Source organism: Mastigoproctus giganteus, chromosome 5 (assembly GCF_048544385.1).
Source record: "Mastigoproctus giganteus isolate SK-2022 chromosome 5, ASM4854438v1, whole genome shotgun sequence".
In the NCBI taxonomy this organism is placed as follows: Eukaryota; Metazoa; Arthropoda; class Arachnida; order Uropygi; family Thelyphonidae; genus Mastigoproctus; species Mastigoproctus giganteus.
Genome location: NC_143579.1, coordinates 106574473 through 106600735, shown reverse-complemented (window position 1 = coordinate 106600735; position 26263 = coordinate 106574473). Strand labels below are relative to the sequence as shown.

Here is a 26263-nt window from a genome sequence, read left to right as displayed (position 1 = left end):
CATTATGAATTTTGCCGGATTTAGCAAAAATGCTTATTTTTTTAACATTCCTTAAATGCTAAAAACATAACTCAGACAAATATAACCTATTTGACTGAGTCAAATGATAATATAAGAAGATTATAATTGTTAGATGAAATGGCCCTGTATTGGACTGGAGATAAAAAGAATAATTTTATTTAACGATATAAAATTAATGTACGTTTAACAAAATATTTCACATTTGTCTCGCTAACTTGTCAACTTATTTGGTAAACCAATAAGATCCACAAAATGTTCGAATTACTTGACAGCACATTCGAAAACTATTCTGTTTTATTCCGAAATTAATATTCAAATTAAAACAGCCCATCGATGGTCATAAATTATTAATTAAACCTTCAATTTTCGGTCATTAGCAAAACCAAAATAAAATTACCTAGAGCAGAATTCGGTAACTTAGAGCATCCGTGCCAAAGGTGGTTCACGAATTGATTTCATTTAATTAACCCAGTTATCCACTTTTAAACGTTGCCGATCTAGAGCAGTGGCTCACAGGCAATTTTTTTTATTTTAGTTGTAATCCTCAATTAGTTTATACATCTTGATGCGAACGACTGGTGAATAGAGTTCACAGAGAATAATAGCATGAAATTTCATGCCATTGAAATTAAAAGAGTGTGGAGGAATACTTGAAGTCAGGAGAACTGCGCAGCGGGAATCTCTTGCGAGGTGGTATTTTGTACTACCACCTCGCATCTACAAAATAAGATGGCGAATTTTACACTACCTTGTGTCGTAATTTGGTTTCATAAAAGATATCCAAGAACCCCTTCTTTAAAAGAATTATGGCACTTATGAACAAGTATGATCTGGATATGGCTGTAGACAAGAAAGAGTCTCACAGAGCTATCTGGAACAGGTTGGATGGTTGACGGACGAGTTCAAGGTTAAAGATGTCCTCATCAATTCTTGTGTGTGATGATGTCTCCTGCAAATGCCTGCTCTCTGCGATTCTCTTCATGATACTGGACTTTTGACGTCATAAATACCTTATTTTTTTACCCTTGAATTGGATTTTTCTCGTTTGAAATTAACTATCATTGTATTAGTGTGTTATTCTTCTCTTTATTTATATGTTTTCTACAATCTTCACACCGGATACCGCTGCATTTTTCTGTATAATAAACCTGTGGCTATCTCAAGAAATATTTCCTGTTTATTTCCTGATTGCATAGAAAAAAAAAAAATGGCTGGCTTTATCATTAACTAGTTAATCTGATCAACTAATGTATTATTACAGTGTTTATATTTCTTTTCATTTCCTGTCAGCCGACACAAATTGGAGAATTTGATTTTCGAAAAGTTAATCTCTATTTAAATAATTCTTTTTTTTTTTTTTTTTTATGAGATAAGAGTGTTCATTAAATACGTTGGTAATTACAAAATCAGAAATCTCGTCTTTGCTGAAAGGGATGAACAAAAACAGGAAGATACACGAACTGGAAATGAAAAAAGAAAAGCGAAATGAGTGACATTCGAAGTAATTCAGCACTTCATACATCTTAAGGAAGTTTTAAGAGAGGAAAATGACCACGAAGAGATTATTCTTGGGCCAATTAAAAGAGAATTAAAATAAGAAGAGAAAAAAAAGAAAAAAAAAACTGCTTGAAAAAGTTGCCAGCTAATTCACGATTCTTAGAAGAGAAGAGGGGGAAAAATGCATAAAATAAGTGGTCATTGGTTCGCAGAAATCCCAAAGGCAAATCACCCGCAAAAGAGGTTCACTCAAAATGCAAATTTTAATTGTGTCTGCGTGAAGTCTTTTGCAGTCTCTCTGTTTTTATCTCTCTCTCTCTCTCTCTATATATATATCCATTAAACATCAACAAACTAAAATGCAAGTGACTGATCATAAACTCAAGCAACGGAGGCTAAGCTATTTGGATTTTCAGTTAAATAACTAAATCTCTAAAAATTTCCATTTAACTTCAATAAAATCGCCAACATTTAATTATTAAGATAATCAAAAAGGATTACTTAAGAGAAGACCCACCTGTTGTTGATACAGCCCAAGAAGAAGCGCAATCCCCTTGGTCTTTTATTGGCTGGATTAATCCTGGCCACTTTATCCGGGCATCAAAACTCTCCGGTAGGTTGCGATTTCTATCGATATGAATTTCATTCATTTCCAGAGTCTGAAAATAAAACAAAAATCCATGAAATTTAAATATTTCGTTCTTCCAGATGGTAATAGGATACCCTAGGGGTCTCAAAACTACGATACCAAAATCTTCCCCATAAATTAAACTAACGATATCATTTGGTTTAAAGCTAGGCAAGAAATAAATGTACCATTTATTTTTAATAACTAAATTTTAATCTAAATATCAAATAAGATTGGCAAAGAATGCCTAGAAAAATATCTAACTTGCCGCTTAATCACGTTATTAAGTTGATGGTTCATTGGAGAGGAGGGAACAATTAAATTGCTAAATACACACGTTGGACAGCCACAGTATCGCGCTGCCTCCAACCATGAAAAGAAGTGTTGTGCAAAGTGAACGCATTTTTATCTTTAATCGCAAAGCCTGGAGATATGGTGAATCCTCTAGAGAAACATTTTCAGAGTGGTGCATAGTCCCTCACGTACTGTCGAGGCTGGAAATCCAGATGTCAGCTGATGGCTCGACCGCCTAGTGCCTTGTATCCCTGTGGAGCTTCTTCACTTACAGATGATGGAATTAAGACTCTTGTACTTATAGAGATTACAGTCGTAGTCTCTACTCCTTCGTCCGTTGCAGTACACTCAAATTTTCTCTTAAGATAATGGAACAAGGTTAGCAAAGAATCAAATATATTAGTGAAGGGGCGATGCTTTCTGCTGATCCAGCAATTTGGATCCGTCTCAATCTTATCAATACAGTAACCATCAAATTAAGAAAAGAAAATAATGACGCTCCTCAGGAACACTTTTTTTATTTTTATAAAGGAATCGCACTGCAAGCCTTAGTCAATATTATTATGTCGAGATCGTACGTTGCCACTCTATCCATCAGTGCAAGCAATTGGGAGGAAACTGTTCATCTTGTGATCTTCATGAACAAGAAAATGCATCACAACTAACTGATAACAAAAACGCGTAAGTCACGCAGTTTAGTATCCCTCAAATTACACGATCTATTTAGACCACACACAATTCCACAAACACTGGATTATAGAGGTAGATATTAATGAAAGAAGCAAAGTGCGTATTTCGTCTCTGATAAATCAACAATAAGGTAAAATATTACAATGCTATGAGATAAATAATATTCGTTTTACTTTTATGTTGTGTGGGGAACTTGACAACTTTTCGATCCTATTATAGACAATAGCAATTCAATATTTCTTAATTCTTACCGGTCGCGATGGCCTGTGCGTTCCAAGTCGATATCTTATTCCTTCTTCTAATGTCTTTCCCCAAAGGATAGAATAATTGGACGCGCGCCATCTGGAGAAGAAATATGGATAAAAACATTACAGAATGAGATAATTTCCATAATGTAAAAATAAGTTGATCATCTAAATGCAAATAATTTACTTTAATGAAGGGAGGGTTTGGTTTGTTGTAGGGTTTTAGGCGCATCAGAGACTGATGCTTTACTGTGACGTATAATGTCGATTTTCTGGACGAAAAACCCGATTTTCCGGGAGAAAAAACCACGCTACTCTCACTGTTTTAGGCATAACGTGTTACCACGTTAAATGCCTGAAAGGGGAGGGGGTCAGTGGGATGCATGGCACCAGATAATATGCACAAAATTTCAAACATCAAAATTAGCCATTCTCCAATCTTGATGTTCAAAATTATTGCGTGTGTTTGCTCAAATTTCAGAAATTTTTAGGTAAAATGACGTATTCTTAATTTTAAAATGTAATTTGAGTGTACAAGAAGGTTCACTTACAAACAAAAAGACCGTATCTCTTATTAAGGCTACGCTGATTCATCACAAAAAGATAAATAAGTGACCAATTGGAAAACGGCTGACTTATATCACTTAAGAAAGCAAAAAATTTAATTTCTTTTGGGCATTTAAATGATCGCAGATTGAGAAAACCTTTGTTCAAGTGCAGCCATAAAGATACTCGGCCAAAAATAAAGAGAATGGGAAAAAAAAGAAAAGAAAAAAAACGGAGTTGGCTCCACAGCCAATGACGATAGAAAAATTTGGATGCATCCACAGAGCTGTTACGTCATCGCAGCGTCTTATCTCTAATGGAGATGGCAAACAAAAGGGAGTAAACGCAGCAAATCAAGCAGCCCACGGTGTTGATAAACACAGATGTTGACTTACCCGTAACTCCCCCTGTTGACGGCGTCGATCAACTCCGTCCTAACCAAACAGACATTTTCTTCGCAGTCCATGTTGACCACGCCTGGAGTGGTTTGCTTGCACGTGCTACGAAAAAGAGAAGAAGAAAAAAAAAAGTCTTTATTATCCAGACCGAAGAAAAAACTACAAAAGGAATTTTCGTTAAAAAAAAAAAAAAATTAAAAGAAAGGAACTGCCAGAGCAGATTACTCATATTTTGTTAAATAAACCTTTCGTAGTTTTAATATTCAAAAACGGTGGACAGCCTTAATTTATACTTTTTAATCTCGCTCTTATATACTTACTGGCCATAAAATTAGAAACCTTTTGCAGTTAATGTCAACAGATGATTAAATACGTATGCAGTTAAGTTGTCACATGGTATAATCACAATTTTTTGATGTCAGATAAATACTGAATGCTTTCAGGTGGCTTTTTAGTTAATCCGGTCATAGAGAAGACAGCTGATCTTTCCGATTTTCAGAAAGGTGTTATTGCTGGAGCACGTTTATTAAGAGCCACGCTTGAAAAAACAAAGGAAATCATTGGTTTGTCAAAAGCAACCCACTCAAAGGCATGCATTGAGTGGAAGACGAAAGCAGAACGCAGCTCTAAAAGGAAGAAATGAGGCAGAAAGTCGGTACTCCAAGAATAAAGCTGCGTGAATTTAAAGCGAATTTTGTGTCAGAATAGAAAGTCCAATGTGCATCAAATGACTGAAAAATCCTATTTATGCAAAGAGACCCATTTCTGACTGAATTATGCGGCGTCAGTTTTTTATTTATTCATTTATTTATTAAAGAAGGCGGTCCCAGCCAACTTTCCTGCAACCCCACCATCTATCGCAATACTGTACAGGTAATTTCCAGCATAACATAACTACCACCAGTTGGTTATCATTCCTGGCACATGGAGACGGCCGGTGATCGTTTGCCAGCATACGGATGATATCAAAAATACAGCATCAATCGTCTACCAGCGTGCTAATTAATATAATACACAGCGTCAATATAATACCCCCAATTTATAGACAATATATACGAAGAAATATGGCTTTAGTCGCTGATGTTCCTAAAACCCTACTACAACAATAACGAATTACTAATTTTTTTTAACTACTATAGAATACGTAGCTGAGTGGCAGACCACTTCGAACCAACATCTTTAAGAAGCAAAGCAACGATTCGTTATCCATCCATCGCCATCACAAACAGCAGGCTCGCGGTGGGACGTTGGCCTAATCCATCGCACGAATCCCCAGTTTCTCCGACACGAACCCAGCCACCCAAAGATGATAGGTGCGCTTCAAGGGTGATGGATCACAAATTCAAACTCAAGTCTGGCCACTAAATGCTGTTCCTACCTAAACATTGATATCAATTTCACAGTTGGCTCTTTAATTCATATAAGTTGCATACGACTGTACGAGATATTCCCCAGTCGCAGACAACTTCAGATCTTCTATCAAAAGGGCCACAAGACAGCGTTCACTCACTTATACATCTGTTATACACTGACCAAAGCAAAATCACAGCCATTCATTCGTCAGGTAACCCACGGGTGTGTAACTAGGAGACAGAACTTTTCACCATCAGACTAACCACTGAAACGCCCATGCCCGTCCCCAAAGAGCAATGTTTTTCATCAGGTCAGCCCACCAACATCCGCACAGAGGCATATCATTCATCTCACAGACCACCCACCGTGGCGGGAGTTGAAGAATCAGGATTACAGTAGTCGCGTGCCTATTCGAAAACCACTTCTCCCAGTAAAAAATCGAAAGATCGATTGGAGTAGTGACGCCACTGTCATGACTAGACTGTGGAATAGTGAAAAAAATCGTGTGGTCTGACTTGTCTCCAATCACACTTTTTTTGCACCAGTGGTAGGATGAAGATGTGGCGTGAACCTCACAAAGCCATGTATCTAGACTCTCCAATGTTCACTCAAGTGGCTGGGTGTGTGACCATGGTGTGTAATATGTTTTGTTGTTATGGACTGGGTCCGTTCATACCATTAGAACGTCGTATTACCTCTAACGAATATATTTCTGTCATATCGGACTGGCTTCACTTTGCACTTCTTCATTTTTACCACAATTTCAATGGATACTTTCGAGAAAGCAACGCAATTATTGACCGTGCAAAAATGATGTCAGAACGGTTCGAAGAACATTACCAAGATTTCTACCATCTACCTTGACCACCTAATTTTCCAGATCTGAATCCAATTGAGAATGTCTAGAATATGATGGAAAGGGCAGTTTGGCTTTCTATTGACCACAGTACAACAGTTACAAATATCCTGATGGAAAAATGGGGAATGGCAAAATCTGGAGCTAAACTTCCTAAAACGCCAAATAGAATCCATGCCACAACGTGTACGGGATGTAATTTGGGAAAAGGTGGCCCTACTGGTTACTGAATAAAGATTTCTAATTCTTTTGGCTGGTGAGTATGTATTGAATCTAAAAGGAGTGCTGAGAGATAGGGTTGATTGTACCATTAAACGTTTTTATTTCAGTCAAAGAAGCAACAGCTTTTAAAGAAGTAAGACGAATATTTGACAGTTTATCACCGTCAAATATTCATTTAACTTCGATCTGTTTTTGTTCTGTAATTAACGCGAAGCTCTAGTTAATTTTTAAACAGCGAATAAAATAAGTCAACCGAAAGATTAGTTTTGTTTTCAATAAAACTAACTATTTTAAAGCTTTTCTCCTTTAAAATACGTATAGGGCATTTGTATTTCAAAATTTAATTTATCAGCTTATTGGCTTTAATAATATTATGCCGTATAAAACTACAGTTGTTCATCTGGGGGTTACAAAGAGTTTGTGTGGTAGGTCGGTATACTTGGTCTTTTAGCCCGTCAGAAGTCGATGTGTGGTCTCTTAGCCCGTCACAAATATGCAGTCAAAGTTATGAACTGTACTCAGTGATCAATTACCTTGCCAGATAATCCCCCTCCCCAAACGCTGTCTTTAAACCCCAACTCGTAGTCCTGGGGCAGAAACCACCTAGTGGGTTTTGAAGTGTGGGCTTTGTTACTTTCGTCATCTTTATTGAGGATACTGCGCTCTCAACCCTCCAAGCTGCCCTTTCATCAAGCTCCTAATTGTATTGTAGGGAGGTTAAAAGAAAACGTGCTAAGCTTCCTCCAAAGGCCTTTCAACTCCAGTGCCTTTGTTTGGACCTCACGAAGATCAACTTGCCACTCAACTTGAAATAAAACTGGGTTTTCCTTCATTTATCTTTATAAAACCATAAAATTTCGGATATACTGTTTTAAAATATGTTGGATCTTACTTTAAATTCCGGACCTTCATTTTAAGTTTATATATGTATAAGAAGAAATTCCATCTACTTATTTAAAGAGCACAGTGTCAGGAGAGCAAGTGGCCACGGTTTTCACATGGTAGTTACGATTGCATTCAATTTAAAATTACCTACATTTCAGAGACAAAAAAAAAAAAATTGTCTCTGAAATGTAGTTAATCAACAAGGAAGTAATATCATTTGAACGTTGTACAGTATATTAAGGTACTACCATCTACTGACCTCAATCTGAAGGATAGGTTGTTCTAAATAGAATAAAATAAGCTCTCGATGTTGTTGTTATTATTTTTGCTATGGGAGTTACTGGCTATTTAGGCTATATTGTGCCCAACTCTAGATGTAAACTGAGGTTCTCAATACACATAGCATAGGAATTTAGGATTTAATTTCTACAATAAAGAATATATGCAAGATAACCTTAAAAAAAGTGTTTATTAACAAAATACATACAATGAAACGCGTAAAATGTGTGGCATTATAAAATAGCTTCCACAGTCTGTTGTCTGATACTCAAATACTGTCAGTGGTTGAGGATTGGGAAGACACAAGGTACTTATTGGCATTGGACTTCAATTTCTGTGGGTTGTAATTTGAAATATACTTAAAGAGTAATTTTTGTTTTTAGGCAAATAGAACCAGATCTCCAGGCGGAAGTGCCAGATAGAAAGATGTCTAGACTGGTTTGGAAGTGGAAGATAAGTGGAATTACTGATACCCATTTCAGTAATTGAACACAACGCTGTATTAAATTATTGTATCCATGACAGTACGAGTGGTGGTTTTGCTGTTCATTACTCGTTTGTTAAAGACTTAATGCGATTTTAATCGACAGCTACTAAAATTTCTTAAAGATCCTTACGGAAAAGGTCTTTAAAGTCTTTTTTGAGACTGCAGTTGGTTGCATTCGGACGGCTGTACAAAGTTCCTCCCATGAGGTATTCCAGGTCTTCAAAACTGTGACCCACTTCTGATTTCTCTTTAAGGAACTAATCAAATACTGACGAGATCACGATCAATTGATAGAACCAAAATGTATCGTATTCCCAACCTCCGGGGGGTTCTTTCAACATGGTCATTCCGTAGCAGCTGATTTCAAGATGGAGTAATGCGGTTTATGAACAACACGATGCGTTATCAGATGTGCCGGAGTTGACTGTTGCTTGTCATTTGATCACATCCGCTGATGCAGTTTCCACAAGTCTAAAGACACTAAACTATTTTCTATTTCTCAGACACTAATCTGATTTTCTGAAATGTAACTGGCAAATACTGTTCACCGATACGGTCGGGATCACTGGTCAAGAAGAAAACACTTAGTAATATTATACGTTAAGATGCTGAAGTTTTTAATCTGTGTTTACACTGCATGAGAAATGTGTGTTTTTCTAAATTTACTTTGGCATTTCATATTTCGATGCTTAGATTTATGTATTTCGATGCACTACGTTTTTACGATATTTTAATGTTTCATGACCCAACTGCTCTTTTAACCCACATACGTTGTCAAGAACACGTATTCGAGACTCGCAGAACCCTTTGCTATGCATATTTCCTTATTGCAATCCAACCATTGTAATTCGTCTTGCTAAACAGCCAATTCCCCTGTTGCCTCCATTTCTTTGGCTGGATGGATGTAGTGTGTGCGTCTGTCTGTCTGAGTTTGTTTTCGTGGCGTAATGTTTCATCTTTTTGACCTTTATTTCATGTAGCATGACAATGAGATAGGTTTAAGGATTGCAAGCGAAATGGATTGGCAATTCCGGTTTACACATCAGTGACCCTCCTGACTCGAAAGCGGTGCATTGTGGGAGTTCAAGTATGTCTGAATAGTCGTTGATGCTGAAATCACAACATAAAGTGAAAGGGGTGTGGAGGGATTAAACTGAGCCTGCGGAAATTGGCTGATTAATACTAATCACTTTGCTCCTGTTGGGATAATTAATAAAATAATTAGCAATGGCTTTCATGGGATAGAATTTGAATTCTTACACTATGTGACAGAAGCGACGAGGAAAGACTACTTATTTTACTCTTTCAAAATCTTATGATGTATTAGACATTAGTGATATCGTAATCACATCAACAGCTTCAATAAAAATAATATTTCGTCTGTAACTGAAAAATATAAGATGAGAGAAATTAATAAAAAGAAAACATCCGCGGAAGTTTGTATTAGAAATAACCGATATTGTAATTTAGATAAATGGAAAACTAAAGAAAATTGAAGGTTGTCGAAAAGCCGCTCTATAATCATCCAGTTTAAAAAAGAAGCAAAATTGAAGATGGAATCACGGTATAATAGGAACAAAGCACATTTGTTGCTGCATAACTGGCATTTTTATGACTCCACAAAATCTCTTTAATTAGCTAACGATAGATTTCTATTTCCGTTTTTCGCTATATCCATCATCCTTAAAGTAGCCTGATATAAGCGGAAATGGTTGACACCCATTCATTTAAACTTAATTTCCATTGTCAGAATTACCAGCATGAAGCTTGCAGCAGTGTGTCCCAATAAAAACAACCCGCCAATTTTAGAATTCACAATTCTGGTTTATCAATGCCGCAGCGTATGAAGAGACTGCAATTATTACGAACGGTGGACTATCCTAAAAGATGAATGTTTTGTCCTAAGCACTGTACCCCCAAATTCCTTTTACAGGCTAGTAATGAATGCGAATTGCTATTCAAAAATAAATAATGCACTCCTGATTACCTTGACTTCAGTTGACTCCATGATATCATCTTGGAAAGATCTATTTGATCATACAATCCAAAATTTTCGTGTTATCTGTAGTTAGTATTACGAAAAACATTCAGTTTGAGGCTCCATCAACACAGTCCAGAAAGCCTACTGTTACTTAGCTTAGATTCACGTTTGTCAATCAAGGAAGAAAGGAAGAACTGAACGAATCCATACGCCCAGACAACTGGATCTATTCGATGCGCATTTGAATTCTTGAAAATAAGTCTTGGACTCGTCATGTGCTATGGTTGAATGCAGCTTTTGGCTACTTAATTCATAACAGAGACTAAGAATGGAAAGATTGAACTTTGGTATGAGTGAATGAGATAGAATTTCCTATGGCTAATATGTATTCGAAATATTTATTTCCTAATTATTAGGAAACCATCAGAACTGTAAAGATTATTCTATTGATTTCATCGATCTAGAAATTTTATCATTCATTTCAAATCTGTAATAAACACCTGAACTTACCATTTGTTGCAATTTGACTTAAAGCCCTGCCCTTCGTGATACCTTTTCCCTCCGCTAATGCAAGCTGAAAAGTAACACAGAATAAAATAATTGATCTTCAATTCACTTTATAATAATTCGTTTTTAAACTATCTGTATTACTAACTGATTAAAATTCAATAAAAATTCAATAATAATTTTCAAATTACCTTTCATTTAATTGCAGTTCAATAAGCTCGTGTAATCCCTCCACTAAAGCCAAGCCGTATAATTAATTCGACATTTAACTTATACGTGGAAGCCACGATTAATTTTGAGGTACATAGATGAAAGAATCAGCTTAAATTTCAGTTTACAGAGATTTTAGCTTCAAAAATATAAAAATCATTCCAGTAATTTAGATACATCAAATTCCTTTAGGCGTTTGTATTTATCAATAACTAAAATGAATGTAATCATTTTTAGCCCATAACTTAGATACGATAATGATCAACACTATTAAACTTAATTTAATTATCATTATTTTGCTTTGGCTGCAGATGGCACCACTGGTATCTGACATTAGGGTCTTTGTGATAGGCAGCTGAAAAATTCACGAAGATTAAGAAAAGCCATTTCCAAAACACCTTTTCTGCTTTCATAACAATTTTAACTTCAATTCATGTTATCACTTGGTTGAGGGAGAGCAAACAAACCTTCGATACAACTGGTCTTATCTTGGCGGCACTCGGACGCCAACTCATATGATAAATATGGAGTTTGTTCTTGCGTGATGACTCAAACAAAAGAAAGTTGTCTGTGAACAGGTGATATTGCTAAAGGAAAACACGACGAAATCCATTAAGATCATATCCTTGCGATGCATATCTCTCTGAAAGCGGGCGGTAATTGTAAATATCTAAAAGGATTTCTTGGCTATTTAAACTTACATCGTCTAGAGAAAGAAATTATCATTATAAAAAGAAAGAAATAGAAGCCCCGATTTCCACGGTGTCCATTGAGATGACAAATTGATCCTGACACCGCTTGCGAAACTTTCTGTAAAGGTGTACGTTATGCACGCGCATTATGCGGGGTCTTAAAACGAAAGAATGAAGATGAGTATCTAGAATTTTTAGTGATCACTTGTTAAGATGGGCACACAGTGACTTCATTAACAGTTCGACATGATTACTAAAGCGCCATCTGCTGCTGCTTTTGGCCCTCGATGGTAACCAGTGGTTATAGTCACAGTCCTCCCATATCGAGTAGAAAAGGTCTGAGCTCGAATCCCATCAATGATTCGAGGAAATTATGGGGTTTTTTACAACGTGGCTGAGTTAGTGGGTCTCAGGCGATGGTTCCATGTTTATTCTCACATAAATTCGGACTTTTCATCCAGCAAACCTGCTCCACACACACACACACACACACACACACACACACACACACACACACACACACACACACACACACTCGAAATTTGAGCATAAAGCAATAAATTCTCAAACGCTTGAGCTTTCCTGAAGGGAATAGCATCTTGAGGAGCTTCAACTCTCTTACAAAATGGCGCATTTAAAAAAAAAAAATGCATTCGTTGTAATTTGGGGAAGAAGAAGAAGGAACTGCACTCCCACGAGGTTGACGAACTTGCCGAATTAGTTGATGATGTAACCTTACGATTAACATTCCTGCTGGCTTTTATCAGGATCATCGTGAGGTCACCCGTAAGTTGCATCAGTGTTAGGTCTTCGCTAGCCAATGATGTGTCGCAGAATGCTAGTGGACGCCCACAGCCCGTAATTATAATGAATGACCCGCTACAAGTGCTGTCTGAGGCGTAACAGAACTACATACAAATGACTTCAAGTTATATGTACTTGGTTTTCTCCCATTCATGGACTAAGTTCGTGAAGCATTTGATTTTTGAGGAGAAAATTCTTTCTTCGCAAAGGTATGACTTTCCCAAAACGAACAGAAAGAAGTACATTTCATTCATGGTCCGGGACCGACTAACTGTTGCCGAAGAAGAATATTCAGTTCATATTCTTAGATACCTTTTCAAATGTTTCTGAAAAGAAGTTTCTTCCAAGCATTTATTGAAATATTTAAGGCGTGGCTTATTTTGACCTGTTGAAGTCCAATTCAACCAATGCTTACTGCCAGAAACTTTAAAGTCTGAGCGTTGCATTACAAGAAAAACATCTTCCGCTAAATGATCGCAAGAGTGTTGTGCTTCATTAAGACAACGTCCTCATATTGCTCAGATCACAGAAATGTCGTGAATCTTTGGTGGGAAAAAATTCATATCTGCCAGTAGTTGTTGTTATAAAGTGTTAGGCGTGTGTAACTTAGTCCACATTGCGCTGTATGTAATATTTCTGTAAATTGGGTGTGTTCTGTGGTCGAGTTGCTCTTTGCTGGATGAAAAACCTGACTTTCCGAGCATCTACCCTCCATTAAACCGACTAATTCAGCCATGTTATGATAAAGACCCATGAAAATTCATCGCGTCTTGAGGGAATTCGAACTCAGGTCTTCGGTGTGGATAGGACGGTGATTATACCAACTGTGCTACCCACGACGGCCTGCATCATGCCAGACTTTGCTACATCAAATTACCACCTATTCAGATATCTACATCGTCTTGATGGAAAAGAATTTGAAAAAGTTTCCAAGCAGTCAGAAATAATTCCTGTCACAGTTTTCATGAAGTCATACAGAACGAAAGAAACTGTACACAAAAATCAAAGTGCACTTGATCAAAACTTTATTCGATGTAGGTGTTTTTTATTATCAAAAATTGAGGAAGAAAACGATATTGCAGTACTGCGGTATGGCTAAGCGAAACTTTTCCAGAGCTTTGCAATAGCAGATTTTACATTCGACAAATGTTTGGCAGTTAAAATTCTACTAATTAGTACTCATTACGTAGACAATCTACACAAATTATAGACTCAACCAGTTCCTATCAAATTTCTCCACACTTGCAGTCATAATCCACCAGATCAGTTTCTTCCCTCATCTAATTACTTCTTGTGACGTCTTAAGCGTGAAGACCTTGATTCCTTTCGGGCAAACGAAGTTGAAACTATTTTTCAGACTCGGATTACTGATGTTAACGATTAAAACCAAACATTCAAAGGCATTTGTCATCACAAAGTTGAATCCCTATCAACAAGGTCTGAATCCTCCCCCCCCCCACTTCGTTCCCACTGAACCCATTACACGAATGAAACCCGAGTAAAATAAATAAATGTATTGTCGTCCACAGCGAGTTGACATTAGATCAGAATGCATTGTGCACGTTTAAATACTCACGAAAAGCTCCCTCCTCTTCCGTGAGTGTGGCACGTTAGCACTTCCGTGTTGATACGCTGTTTTTTTCCTCGTTGCTTTTCTTTTTAAACAGCTCCGGTACCTCTTTTTATTTGTGTCAAAAGAAACAAAATGCTAAGTGTCTTTGTTAAGGTCAATGTCCACAAGTGATATTACGAAAACCTGTCTTCTACGTCACTCTAATTTCTTGTCCTTCCATTCCACACATAGAAGGTCATTGTACTTCGCACACAGTGTCCATTTACATTCTCTCTTCTCGGCTTGCTCTAGAGTGGAGTGCCGATGAAGCACTACGGAGAAAAGTGGCCATTCTATCCCCCTCTTCCTCGTGTTCTTTTCGTTTCTATGGAGATGAGACAACAGAATGGCATCCCAACGTACTTAACTAGTCACTCGGCAAATATCTAGAAATGATGCAACAAAGATGCATTTCCATACTCAAGGATTGCTGGGTAGCTCAAGGTTTACCGGTTATTGGTATCCATCTAGCTATTTCAGTGCCTCATCGCACATGAATCTTTCATCATTTCTATGATTATCAGTTTCTTTTTTTAACACACAGTTAGACAGTTAAGTTTTTGATCATGCTCTTGCCACTCAGGAAATATTTTTTTGTTTTCAGATTGATTCTTATGTTCCTTCAAGTTTTATATAATCTCTCATGGCCATCTCGTTTTGGGATACAAGGTTATAAATACAGGCAACCCCCATACAACACGGTTTCGCTCTAGCATGGTTAGAGAATTTCGGTAAACCTCACATAACATGGTATTTTTGAACTTTTGTGCAGGGGGAAACCCTGCTATTATGTTGGAAGTAATTTTTCAATGTTTCCACTTTTTTTGAATCCTCGCTTATTTTGTTGGGAAATCCCCGTGTTACGTTCTGTGCTATTCAACTTCTTGAAAAATCTATATTTCAAAGTTTTATTACTATTGGATAGCACGCCAGGCCATCCAAAAATATAAGTCATCGAAACGTTGAAGTTATGTTCCTACCCCCACAGTTGTACTGGGTTATTACAACTTCTTTCATTCAGCCGTTAGATTCAGGCATTATATCAACCTTTAAAACTTATTCCATTAAAAAATCGTTACAATGGAGTTTGGATAAAATTGATTCCGAATCTATTGAGGTAATGGAGGCATGGAAACATTTCTCAATTGTGGACTGTATCAGAATCGTAGCTTTATCGCTCAAAAAAGTAAAACCGTCAACGCTAAATGCGTGTGAAAAATATATGGCCAGAGTCAGTTCACTCGGGAAATGTGGTCGAACGGGCAGAAAGTCCTCGTGGGTAGCACAGTTGATAGATTGCCCTCTTCCCCACAAAGACCCGAGTTCGAATCCCGTCGATGACAGGAGGAATTTTTATGGGTCTTTTTCAAGACGTGGCTGAGTTCGTCGGGCTCAGGCGAATGTTGAATGGTTTTTCTCCCGGAAACTCGGGTTTTTCGTCTATCAAAACAGAAAATCGACCTCAGGACACACGCAATTTATAGACAATATACACAGAGTAACATGGCCTTAGTCGCTGATGCTCCTGGAAAAATAAAAAGGTATGATTACTGAAGACGTTCAAGAATTACTGGTAGAAAAAGAGGCTGGCGAATCGGATTTGGTGCAAATGGCATCGGAGGTAAAACCAAAGGGGAGAGCATAAAGGTAGCCGGCAATTAGAATCTTATTTTTTGAATGCAGATGCTGGAATGCAAGAAGCCCAAATTTCAAAAGGGTGCTTCAAAAATGCTTAGTTCCATACGAAGAAATTCACAAAGATTTATCAAGAAGAAGCAAACAAACCCAGATTACTGATTTTTTAAAGAGAGAATAAGATACACGAAATCTAGAATGGTGTATTTTTGTTAGTTTTTTTAACATTTTATTAACGAAATAGTGTATTTTTGTTATCTTTTGGAACGTAAACCCCCTTTGTGTACTTTTTCTTAGTCCCGTATAACACGGTTTCGCACAACAAGACATTTTATAGGAACCTAACTACCGTGTTATACGAGGGTTACCTGTATTTGATAACGCATCGCGTGTTTATTACTAGTTATCCTGAAAAATGCCTTTCGTAGTAGGAGGTCACAAAGATATCCTACTTCCACTCCTACCAGCATACTAGTTTCATCACTTGTCACTCATTGAGAGGGGTCTGAGTTCGAATCTCATTGGTAAACAGAAAAATCCTTAAAGGCCTCTTCATCCGGGGCTGTAGTTAGCCGGCGGAGGAGTAGGGATTTTCCCATTCAGTTATTCCGGATTCTTCAACCTGCACCACGTGCAATTAGGCCCTTGAAGTAGTTTATAGACTTAATATACACCAGCATAATATAGCCTTCGATTCTGATGAATTTTTATTAATAATAATAATAAAAATAGTAACAACTGGACTTGAAGTAGCTTAAATTCATTTTTAAAGAAAATTAAAACTAATTTTAATTTTAATTCCAAATTTTCGGCCATTTCGACAGGTATAGCCCTTTATCCTTAATACAGTAATTATAGTATAAACAGTATGTTCAGCAAACCATCAAAGTACTTTAAGAAAATCCCTAGTTAAGAAAAATTTGGCAACTTCAACAATTTTAATTCAAGATTTAAAAGTCGTTTTAACTGCTAAACCTCTCTCAAAGAAGGGATTACCACTTTCGCTCTCCCTTTCACCCGCACATACATTAAAAAAAGAGCCATGCCACTACTTACAGGGTCGAATGACGGGCTGTGGCGCGGGATGTCCAAGACAGTGTCCCCAAAAATCCGGGCAGCAATCCGCTCCATTTGTCCTGTTACAGAATATGTCACAATAACAAAGAGTGCCGAGTATTGGTACAGTGCAAGCGTCGTTCCTGCCGGGGCAGCAGTCTATCGGTCTGCGGGTGCGACAGTAACTTCCTCTTAGGTCGTCGGTATAGCCACTTGTCAAAGAACCACACAGGAGCACCCCCAACACAATGAAAACGACGTCTGGAGTTCTCATGTCCACCGGGAGAGTAAAAGAGCCTTACTTAAGCACCCCTAGTTAGAAATAGGTTTTGTCTATCTGCACGGTTGACTTACAAACACCTTTTTGTTCGGCGCTTAATTCACCTTTTGTGTTCGTCCCTCTGAACAGTCCTGACCTATATAAATATGGAGAGAAAAAAAAAAGAAATGCGCGTCAGATTAGGTTGAGACGAATGTCAATATTTGTTTTGTGCGCAGACGCCATCGATAAATGTTAAGCTCAGGTGATAAGGAGAAGGGGGACACAGCGGGGGGTTTCCTTTACCCCGAAATAGTAAATCTCTGTTACTCACTACAACACGAACAAGCCGATTGAAGCACAGGCGCAGAACCAGCTACTAGTTCACGTTGGTCATCACAGTACGGATCCAGAAGAAACGTGAGTTACGTAACAATGAACACCTGACAATACCACGTGCTGCTGCGGTCGCGATACGCGTGCTGTGGATGCAGAAAGGACCAGCGTGGCGCATGAGCAATGCAGTTTTTTTTTCTTTTGTATAAAAGACGCGGGAAAAATTTATTCATGTAGCAAATAAATATCTGGGATTTTGTGTATTTATAGTCACCCTCCCCCCTTCTGGTCTACTATTTGGGGCGTATACGTCATTAAGTTGTCACTGTCTGGTAAAACAGATTACCGATAGAGGACGCCTTCGGTTACAGACGTTAAAACCTATTGTGCTTTAATCTACAACGGTCTTATTCAACTTAAGATGCAGTTCTGCGTTTTGGGAATAATTAAGCTACCGATTTATAAATACTCGTAAAGGGTCAAGGCACTTGGTATTCGTTTACCGACGTGATGAGTTATGTAACACTCACCAAGTTTGCGCTCTCGATGATGCAACGAGGAAATAGATGGAGATGATGTAACAAGTGTAGGAAGAGCGCACACATCTATAAATGAATTAAGTGGATAATTGCAAAGCCAAATACGGGATAAAGTAGGCTGTAATAAGCTAAACATCTCCATATAGGTCTTGGGGTAAGGCGACGTCGCGCCTTGTTTCTCTTCAAATAATTATCTTGTAGTACATGCTAGAATACAATGTAAGAAATTATCTAAACATGCTGCTTCCAACACTGTTGGAGAACAGAATCATGTTTAAAGGTCATAAAGCCCCGGACGCTTACGAAATATAAAAATGGTCTATTAGTGAAAATCAAATTGCATTGATACCTGAAAAATTAACTTTTTTATATATAAAACAATTTAAGCAATTTATGAGAAACGTGTAATTCGGTGGTGGAGAAGGGGAAGCTGTTTGTTTTGAATTAATTAATTACTGTATCAAATTCATTTCTCAGAATACTTCGGTTACTCTTTATCCCTTCCATAGATTTCGCTGGTTTAGATCAGCATTATTATAAGTGTTCAGAGAAATCAGAATTTCATTCTTATGATTCTCCTATAAATCTTATTTTAGTTATAGAAGTAATTCCGGTAACAAATTATTACTGATCTAAATCGATCCAATAGAAAAGTAAGAGTGCCTAGAAGCATTATAAAAATAAGAAAAGCTGGGCCATCACTCGCTAAATTTCTAGTGTAAATGCATTCTGATTTATCCTTCCATATCATAAAACTATATCAAATTGTGACATAGGCTAACGTAACAATAAACATTGTCCATATAAAAAAAAATACATAAAAGAATAGTCATCAAGAATTAACAATTAAAATATAACAGAGCAGCACCAACAATTAAAATATAACAGAGCAGTACAAACAATTAAAATATAACAGAGCAGTACCAACAATTAAACATAACAATATAATAGCAATAATTTAAACATAACAATACAGTAGTAAAATCAAACATAACAATACAGTACCAACAATTAAATCGGAATAATTTAATCCCTGTATTAAAACAAAGCTGCGTGAAATTGGTAATAAAAAGGGTACCCAGAGGGCACTAGAGACGCCCTTAGCTGTTGCTGGTACATGGCCATAGTAGAAATAAGACACATTCTTATTAAGCAATCCCGTAACCCAACTAACACGAACCCATTCCGCAGTATTTAATCAATGAACTTACCGTGGACAGACCAAAACTAAGCACGAACCCGAGAAGTGCAAGTTCTGCATGCGCGCGAGGAGGTAGTACTGTCAGCACGTACCTGCTTTACCTGCATTCCGAAAAGGTGGTTACATACCGCTCTTTTTATTCTGCGAGCATCACCGTTGGCAGCGAAACGCCAGGGGGTGCAAAAAGACGGGAAAGCACAAAGAATGATGTCGTGCTAACATTTGTCTGCTGCGGCCTTTCAGTTTTCTTTTATGCAATCGAAATGTTACTCAAAAAATAATCGTCCGGTCTATGAACATCATGCTCACGTGCAATCACCGAATGATTGTTCTCGTCATGTTCGGGTCACTTTGGAAAGTTGAAGTCCATTGTCGTGGGTGCGCTGTTTCTTCACACTTCATCTTTAACATGGTTTCGCTTCATTTCTCACCCGATTAAGTGTAGTTCCTTCTATTATGCGCTCATTCTGTCAATAACGTCTTATGCAAACCAGTTCCAGAATATATTTCTCATTTATTTAGAAAATTAATATCTGGCGGATTAAATTAAATTATGGTTCACTCATTTAGGAATGTACTCTGAACGATCTCTAATTGACGTTGTTAATTAGTGAGAGATAATTAGCAAGCGCCAGCGGTAAATGGATTGCAGATCTGAGAAACTAGGCAAATAGTTGTTTATAAGAATAGATATTTATATTAAATAATTAATAACAATATTGCATCTATTAAATTTTAAATAATTTGATAAATAATCAGCCATATGATTGAATATTGAGTAAATAAGTTTAATAAAATAAATAAACCAAGTAAATAAATCAATATTTGACTTATCCTACCAAAGTAAAAAACCTTTGTGGTACAATAGTTAAACTTTTGACAATCTTACCACCACATTTGACTATCCTATCCAACCTTAGCTGTGGTAGGACCTGCCACAGCTAAAGAACTATTGGGCAAATATGCCACTGCCACCAAAAGTTTTGTGATAAATATTCTACTTCGGAGAGGCAGCAATCATAGCTGCCATAAAAACGATGATGTATCACTCAAGATCAGAAGCTGCATGCACTTTTTTGTTAACAGTAAAATATTACTGGACAGCTTGAAAAGCTTTTGTTTGTGAGTCTAACAAATACATGGTGCCAGCCGACGGTCACGGTGTAACTCTGTGCTTCTCGTGAGTAATAATTACTAACCTTCCAATAAGTTTGAAAATCCCAAATTGTTTGATTTGATACTTAGTATCATCGATGAAAAGGCCACGCCTTTAGCTGCATTACTAAAAGTGAAATATGACTGAGAAACGTCTCATCTGAAACAAGATTTGCCTTTCTCAGCATTTAATCGGGCTTAATTGATTAATCGTAATCCTTACATCACCGAGACGACACAAGAAACAAATACTGAAACGTATTTTAATTACCATGTTAAGTATCGGAAGGGTGCCTTTGACGTTTCTTTATCAGAACAAGTGCTTACTGAAGGCCACCATCACCCTGACCTACTTTTCTATCATCCAGATAAAAGAAAGAGTCATAGAATCATAAGCGTTATTTAAAGTAGATCTTTTGTTATGAATTAACCAGCTTGGTTTCGTATACACACACTGAGCCAATAAAACTTTTCTCAAGTCACAACTGAAAAATCAAGAAGATATCTGTTAGCATTAATTAATATTAGCAAAATGATGCAAGAGAGAGACTTGGTAACGATCACCCCTTGTATTCTTCGTTTATTTCTTTTATTCGTTTCATCTACGTCCACTTCCCTTTCTAAATTTGTTTACCACTTCGATGAAGAGGGAGTTTATCACAGTAATCAATTACATTTTTAACTTAAGAGTAATTGTAAGACTGGCTGCTTTCTTTTAACTAGGCTGCAACTGTCCTTTCTTAATTTAAATCTGTGTTCCGTTGGATTATTTCCCGAGAAAAAGACACCAACAGTCTATGGTTTACTTAACCTTTTAAAAGTCTTAAATAACTCAGTCAGGTCAGCATGCAGATGCCTAGCTGCCAAGCATCACAAAGGGCTGTTATTATGGAGGCTTTCTCTGTAATAATAACGCTTTGTGACCATAACTAACCTCATTGTTCTTTTCTGTACCATTTCCAGCACGTTCAACCTTCTTTAAAAACCTGAAAGCAATATTCAAGACGTGACCTAACTATTGCTTTATACAATGTAGTTGAATATTGCTGCTGCGAAAGTTCCTCTATATTACGGCCAGAGGCGTACATGTTGGCTGCCTAGCAACCTGCCTGCACTGCTCAGAAAACATGTTAAACTATCGTTATCTCTAGAAAGCTTCTCATCTGGGAAGTTTCTTAAATCAGGACTGCAGTATCCATTTTCAAGGGCTTGCAATTACTGATGCTGTACCATAACTTCCTTTTCCCCCAAACATCTGAATAATTTATTTAAGGCTTTTAAATTAACATAATGTCATGAATAAATATCAGAATCTTTAACCGTGGGTCCATATATGTTAGTCATGAACGTCCATTTATAACCAGTGTATATTTTTTTTATCAATTAACCATCATTTAATTTGCAGTAACAATTTACTTTTAATAACCATCACTCCAATTTATACGAGGGGCAGCGTGGAAGAAGTGTGCAACGGGACTAGCTGATGCGTACAATAAAAAGTGTAATTTCCTCATATGCATATATACACTGCCCTGCCATTAATATCCGGACATCCCTCCATGGATGGGGAAACAGATCCTATGCATGCAACACGTCACAGAACCTGCTATAAATATGCACACTTGGCTTCGAACAGATAATTGCAAAAATGGGCTTGCAAGATGACACGTTCAACAGAATTAACAGACTTCCAACGTGGAATGATGCCACATAAGCAAGCGTTCTGTGCGAGACATCGCAATCACTCTGGGGATTCCTAGGTCAACGGTTAGCGACATCATATGCAAATGGAAGAGGAATGGGACTGAATCTGCCAAAAACCGGCCTGGTAAACCTGGAAAACTAACAGAACGGGACAAGAGAATTCTGCGAAGAACTGTACGCGCAAATCGTAATTTCCCATTGTCTCAAGTCCCACAAACCCTCTGTGAGAGGATTGGGACTAATGTCAGCACTAGTACAATACGAAGGACACTCCACGATATGGGTTACAATGGGCGTGCAGCTGTTCACAAAGCGTTGATCACCTCAACAAATGCCAGACGCTGATACATGGTGTAAGGAGCGTGAATCCTGGACTGTAGAACAGTGGAAAACAGTCCTATGGACAGAAGAGTCGAGGTTCGCACTCTACCAGTCCGATGGCCGTTCCTGGGTGTGGCGAATGCCAAGAGAACAGTTCCTTCCTGAATCCTGATTGTATCCTCCCAACAATGAAGTTTGGTGGAGGCAATGTCATGGTATGAGGCTCCCTTTCATGGTTTGGCTTGGACCCATTAGTCGTTATCGACAAAAAAATGAATGCTGTGGAATACCAGGACAGTCTTGACAATTATGCACTTCCAAAATTATGGAAATACTTCGTGGAAGGCCCATACCTGTATCAGCAATACAACGCGCCATGCCATACTGCTCGGGTCGTAGCAGAGTGGTTTGAGGACATGCGTGTGGAAAAGTTGGATTGGCCAGCCCAGAATCTGATTTGAACCCTGTCGAGCATCTTTGGGATGTACTGGATGGTCAGGTAAGTTCCCGTCGAGATCGCCCAAAGAACAAGGCCGAACTGGTGGCTGCGTTAAAGGCCGAATGGAGGAACATATAACCTGAAATTTATAAAACGTTGGTTGGGAGTATGCCGCGAAGATTGAAGGCCGTTATAAAAGCAGAAGGTTTCAGCGCAAAATATTAAATAGCACAATAAAAGCTCTTTTTTTGTCTAAAGACAGGTGTCCGGATATTAATGGTAGGGCAGTATATATATATATATAGATTGCTATAGCAATCTATATATAGTCGAAGCTCTTTATAGAGACCTTCTTTTTAACGCCCCACACGTTAAAACGTCTTATGTGGTTGGTCCCTGCCAATTTCTTATTAAGATAATGGTATTTTATGAATGATCGATATAACACCCTTCTGATATAACGACCATTTTCTCATTCATGGGGGCTCGTTATATAGATCTTCGACTGTGATAACGCTCTCTACGTCATTCGCATATATTATGACAGTGTTTAAGAAATCGAATACTGAGCTCTCAACTATTTTACTTCTCTTCAACGTAGTCACATACAAAGGTTACATGAAATATTAAGTTCAATAAGGTAATATTTAGAAAACAGAAGAAGTGCTAAACAATAATATTGCAGTTATTAAATTTTAGAAATTTTACTAAATAAAATAACCGTATATTGAGTAATCGATAAAAAAAATGTAACAAAATAAAATAAACCAATTAGATAAATTAATGATATATAAATAAATAGAACGTAATTTGCAATTTAAAAGAAATTCAAAATTCGTGTAATCGAGGGAGTTACTATTTTGATGCTTAGGTAATTCTGTATTAGCCTGGTAATAGGAGGTACTGGTACTGTTTAGTACTAGCCTAGCAATTGTTGTTTAAGGAACAAAACGCTTCAGAAGAACAAGGACAGTCTTAGAGAAATTATGGATATCAGAATAGCTTTCTTCCCCCACCTCAAAAAAAAAAAAAAAACTACCAGAATAACGGAATAAGCCAAGACAAAAGAAACAAATTGCCACTGGTCGGACGTGTACGTAATTGAAATGAATGACAATGAGTGGCTGCATAAGACGCTGCTTCGTGTACGGCCAAAGAGACGATAAGGCTTGCATTAAGGGGGAAGAGGTATCTCCGCCCACTCCTCCAACCCTTAACCCCACCAACCATTACTTTAACAACTTGAAAAATGAAGTCACTCCTGCAGAGAGGGAGGGAGAAATTAAAAAGTGAAATTTAAATAATCACTTAAATTATGTTCTTCATTAAGTAATCATTTTAACCTCTGTTTATTGCTTAATCAAGCAAGCATTTTGTGAATGACGCCAATATACCAACAGCGAGTATCTTCTACCGGTTCTTATGGGTGAAAAATAAACAAATACGTAGTCAGCTTTTCAGACGCGTCCTGTTTCCTTAGCCTGACTGCTGTCACTTCCCATTTGCGACTGAGACGAAGATTTAGTGACGTCATAGGCAGCATAATTACCTGTACCTGATTAATATATTTCGGACACACCCGTCTCTTTCGAGCATGTTTTTATAATCCAGGTGTTCTATTTTGTTCCGCACCTGAACTTACATACTGCTTGTGGGTAGGAGACAAAAAAAAAAAAAAGGGAAAACTTTGACCACACCTTAATTAGGTGTCTACAACTGTTACCCATTGAAAGAAACGTTGCAAAACTTAGTGCTTTTTTTTTTTTTTTTTTTTTGCCGTCTGGTTTCAGTGAACCTTTAATTAAAAGAAAAAGTTGCACGCAATTCGGACGGGCTTATTAGTTTTGTTATTTTGGACGGATCCGACCAATCACGCAATAACTGTACGAGACATAAAGAACAAGAGCAATTTGCCAAAATGGTAATACGATTACTTCATTCATAACTGAAGCGCCGGAAACCCATTGTAGTTGATTATTTTGCTTTTCATTATTAACATCAGTCAACCTCTTACATGATGTGACACAAGGTGGTTTAACCGAGAGAGAGATAAATCAAAGAAAACCATATACGTTTCTGTCCGCTAAATGATCTCGAATATCGTTAGGTCGAATTACACAGACATATCAAAAGACAAATTCGATGCAGCGAAAGCCCTTACAGTTCTGCGCCTTTATTGCATCTACAAAAATCGGCAGTTATATTATCATAGAATTGAATCAACAACAATTTTCAAAAAAAAAAAAAACAAGGAATTTGAAAAATCAGACAATAAAAGCACCCTAAAGTAGAATCCCTCAGGAATATATTCATTTCTTTACTACTCAGTCAAAATTTAAATAAAAAGATAAAAAAAAATAAAAAGTGTATAAAGAAGTGCAAATAATTTAGATCAAAATAAAATTTAAAGTAATAAACTTTTAGATTCTTTTAAATAGCGATACTTTCCTTTGTATTATTAAAATTAAATGGACAAAAGTCTGAAGTTTACTGTTATAAAAGACTAAATTTACAAAATTGTGTTTATTTACTTGCATTGTTTATATATAATGGAAACGCTAATACATTTTAAATTATTTCAGTTACAATTAGATGCGTATGAAGTGATAATTTGAGAGAGACCTTAATTTGCGCACTTTGAGGATTTCATTTCTTTGTACATGGACAGACGGAAAAAGAAAAAAATAAATAAAAGGCAGAAAAACTGGACTTACTAAGGATGACCCGGTATGAATCCCTCCTTTCAATATTGCAGCGCGAAGGCACAATATAGTCACTACTTGAGTGATCCATCCTTATATATATATCTTAGACACCTACAATATTATCAACATTATGTGGAGGAGAAGGCCAAGGCCTGATTAACGCTCAAAGGACGCTTTCTGTCTTTTGTAACATTTCCCGCCTTCTTTCTGTGCACCTACTTATTTAATTTATCACCTTACTTCCCTCTGTGTGTGCAGCGTTCCCGTAATAGCCCCCTTCGCTCGCAAAATTAGCAAGAATGCCAGCAGTCGTAAATTATTGGATTGTTAGCGCGAGAGAGGCAGCTGTCCTCTGCTCAGCATCCGGAGGGGGCTCACCGATGCTCATCGCCAACACACAATGGAGGAAGGTGCGCTTCGAGCAAACACAGCGCACGCAGGAAAACACGCGGAACCGATCCTAATGGGGACCATTAAATATGTCATCACGCGGGAGATAACAATTTTCGTTTGAATTTTAACACGGTCACTCGAACGCGGCGCAAAATGTAATATTTGACACCTGGTGTATTCGCTGTGGAAAGTGGAGCTGACCCTGACCTCGTGATAAGTCCATTTGCCATCCGAAAGATTCGTATTATTTGCAGGACAGAATAATATGTGGTAGAGAAATATACTGGCTTCCATCTCTAGTCAGTGTTTTCAA

The 26263-nt window shown here is 37.4% G+C and overlaps 1 protein-coding gene across 2 annotated transcripts in view; it reads right to left on the bottom strand.

Moving 5' to 3' along the window:
* The window catches only part of LOC150085620 (putative peptidase C1-like protein F26E4.3), a 55934-nt gene that overhangs the window by 15049 nt on the left and 14622 nt on the right, over positions 1 to 26263 (bottom strand). The window contains exons 1-6 of one of the 2 annotated variants that reach the window (XM_090374140.1): positions 17492 to 17515; positions 16899 to 17314; positions 10893 to 10956; positions 4317 to 4421; positions 3382 to 3472; positions 2036 to 2177 (exon numbers count right to left, since the gene is read on the bottom strand). In XM_090374140.1, the coding sequence (XP_090230266.1) occupies positions 2036 to 2177; positions 3382 to 3472; positions 4317 to 4421; positions 10893 to 10956; positions 16899 to 17172 (676 nt within the window). In that variant the 5' untranslated portion in view covers positions 17173 to 17314; positions 17492 to 17515. Of the gene's footprint in view, positions 1 to 2035; positions 2178 to 3381; positions 3473 to 4316; positions 4422 to 10892; positions 10957 to 16898; positions 17315 to 17491; positions 17516 to 26263 lie in introns of those variants that run through there. The other variant, XM_090374139.1, reaches the window with a different exon arrangement.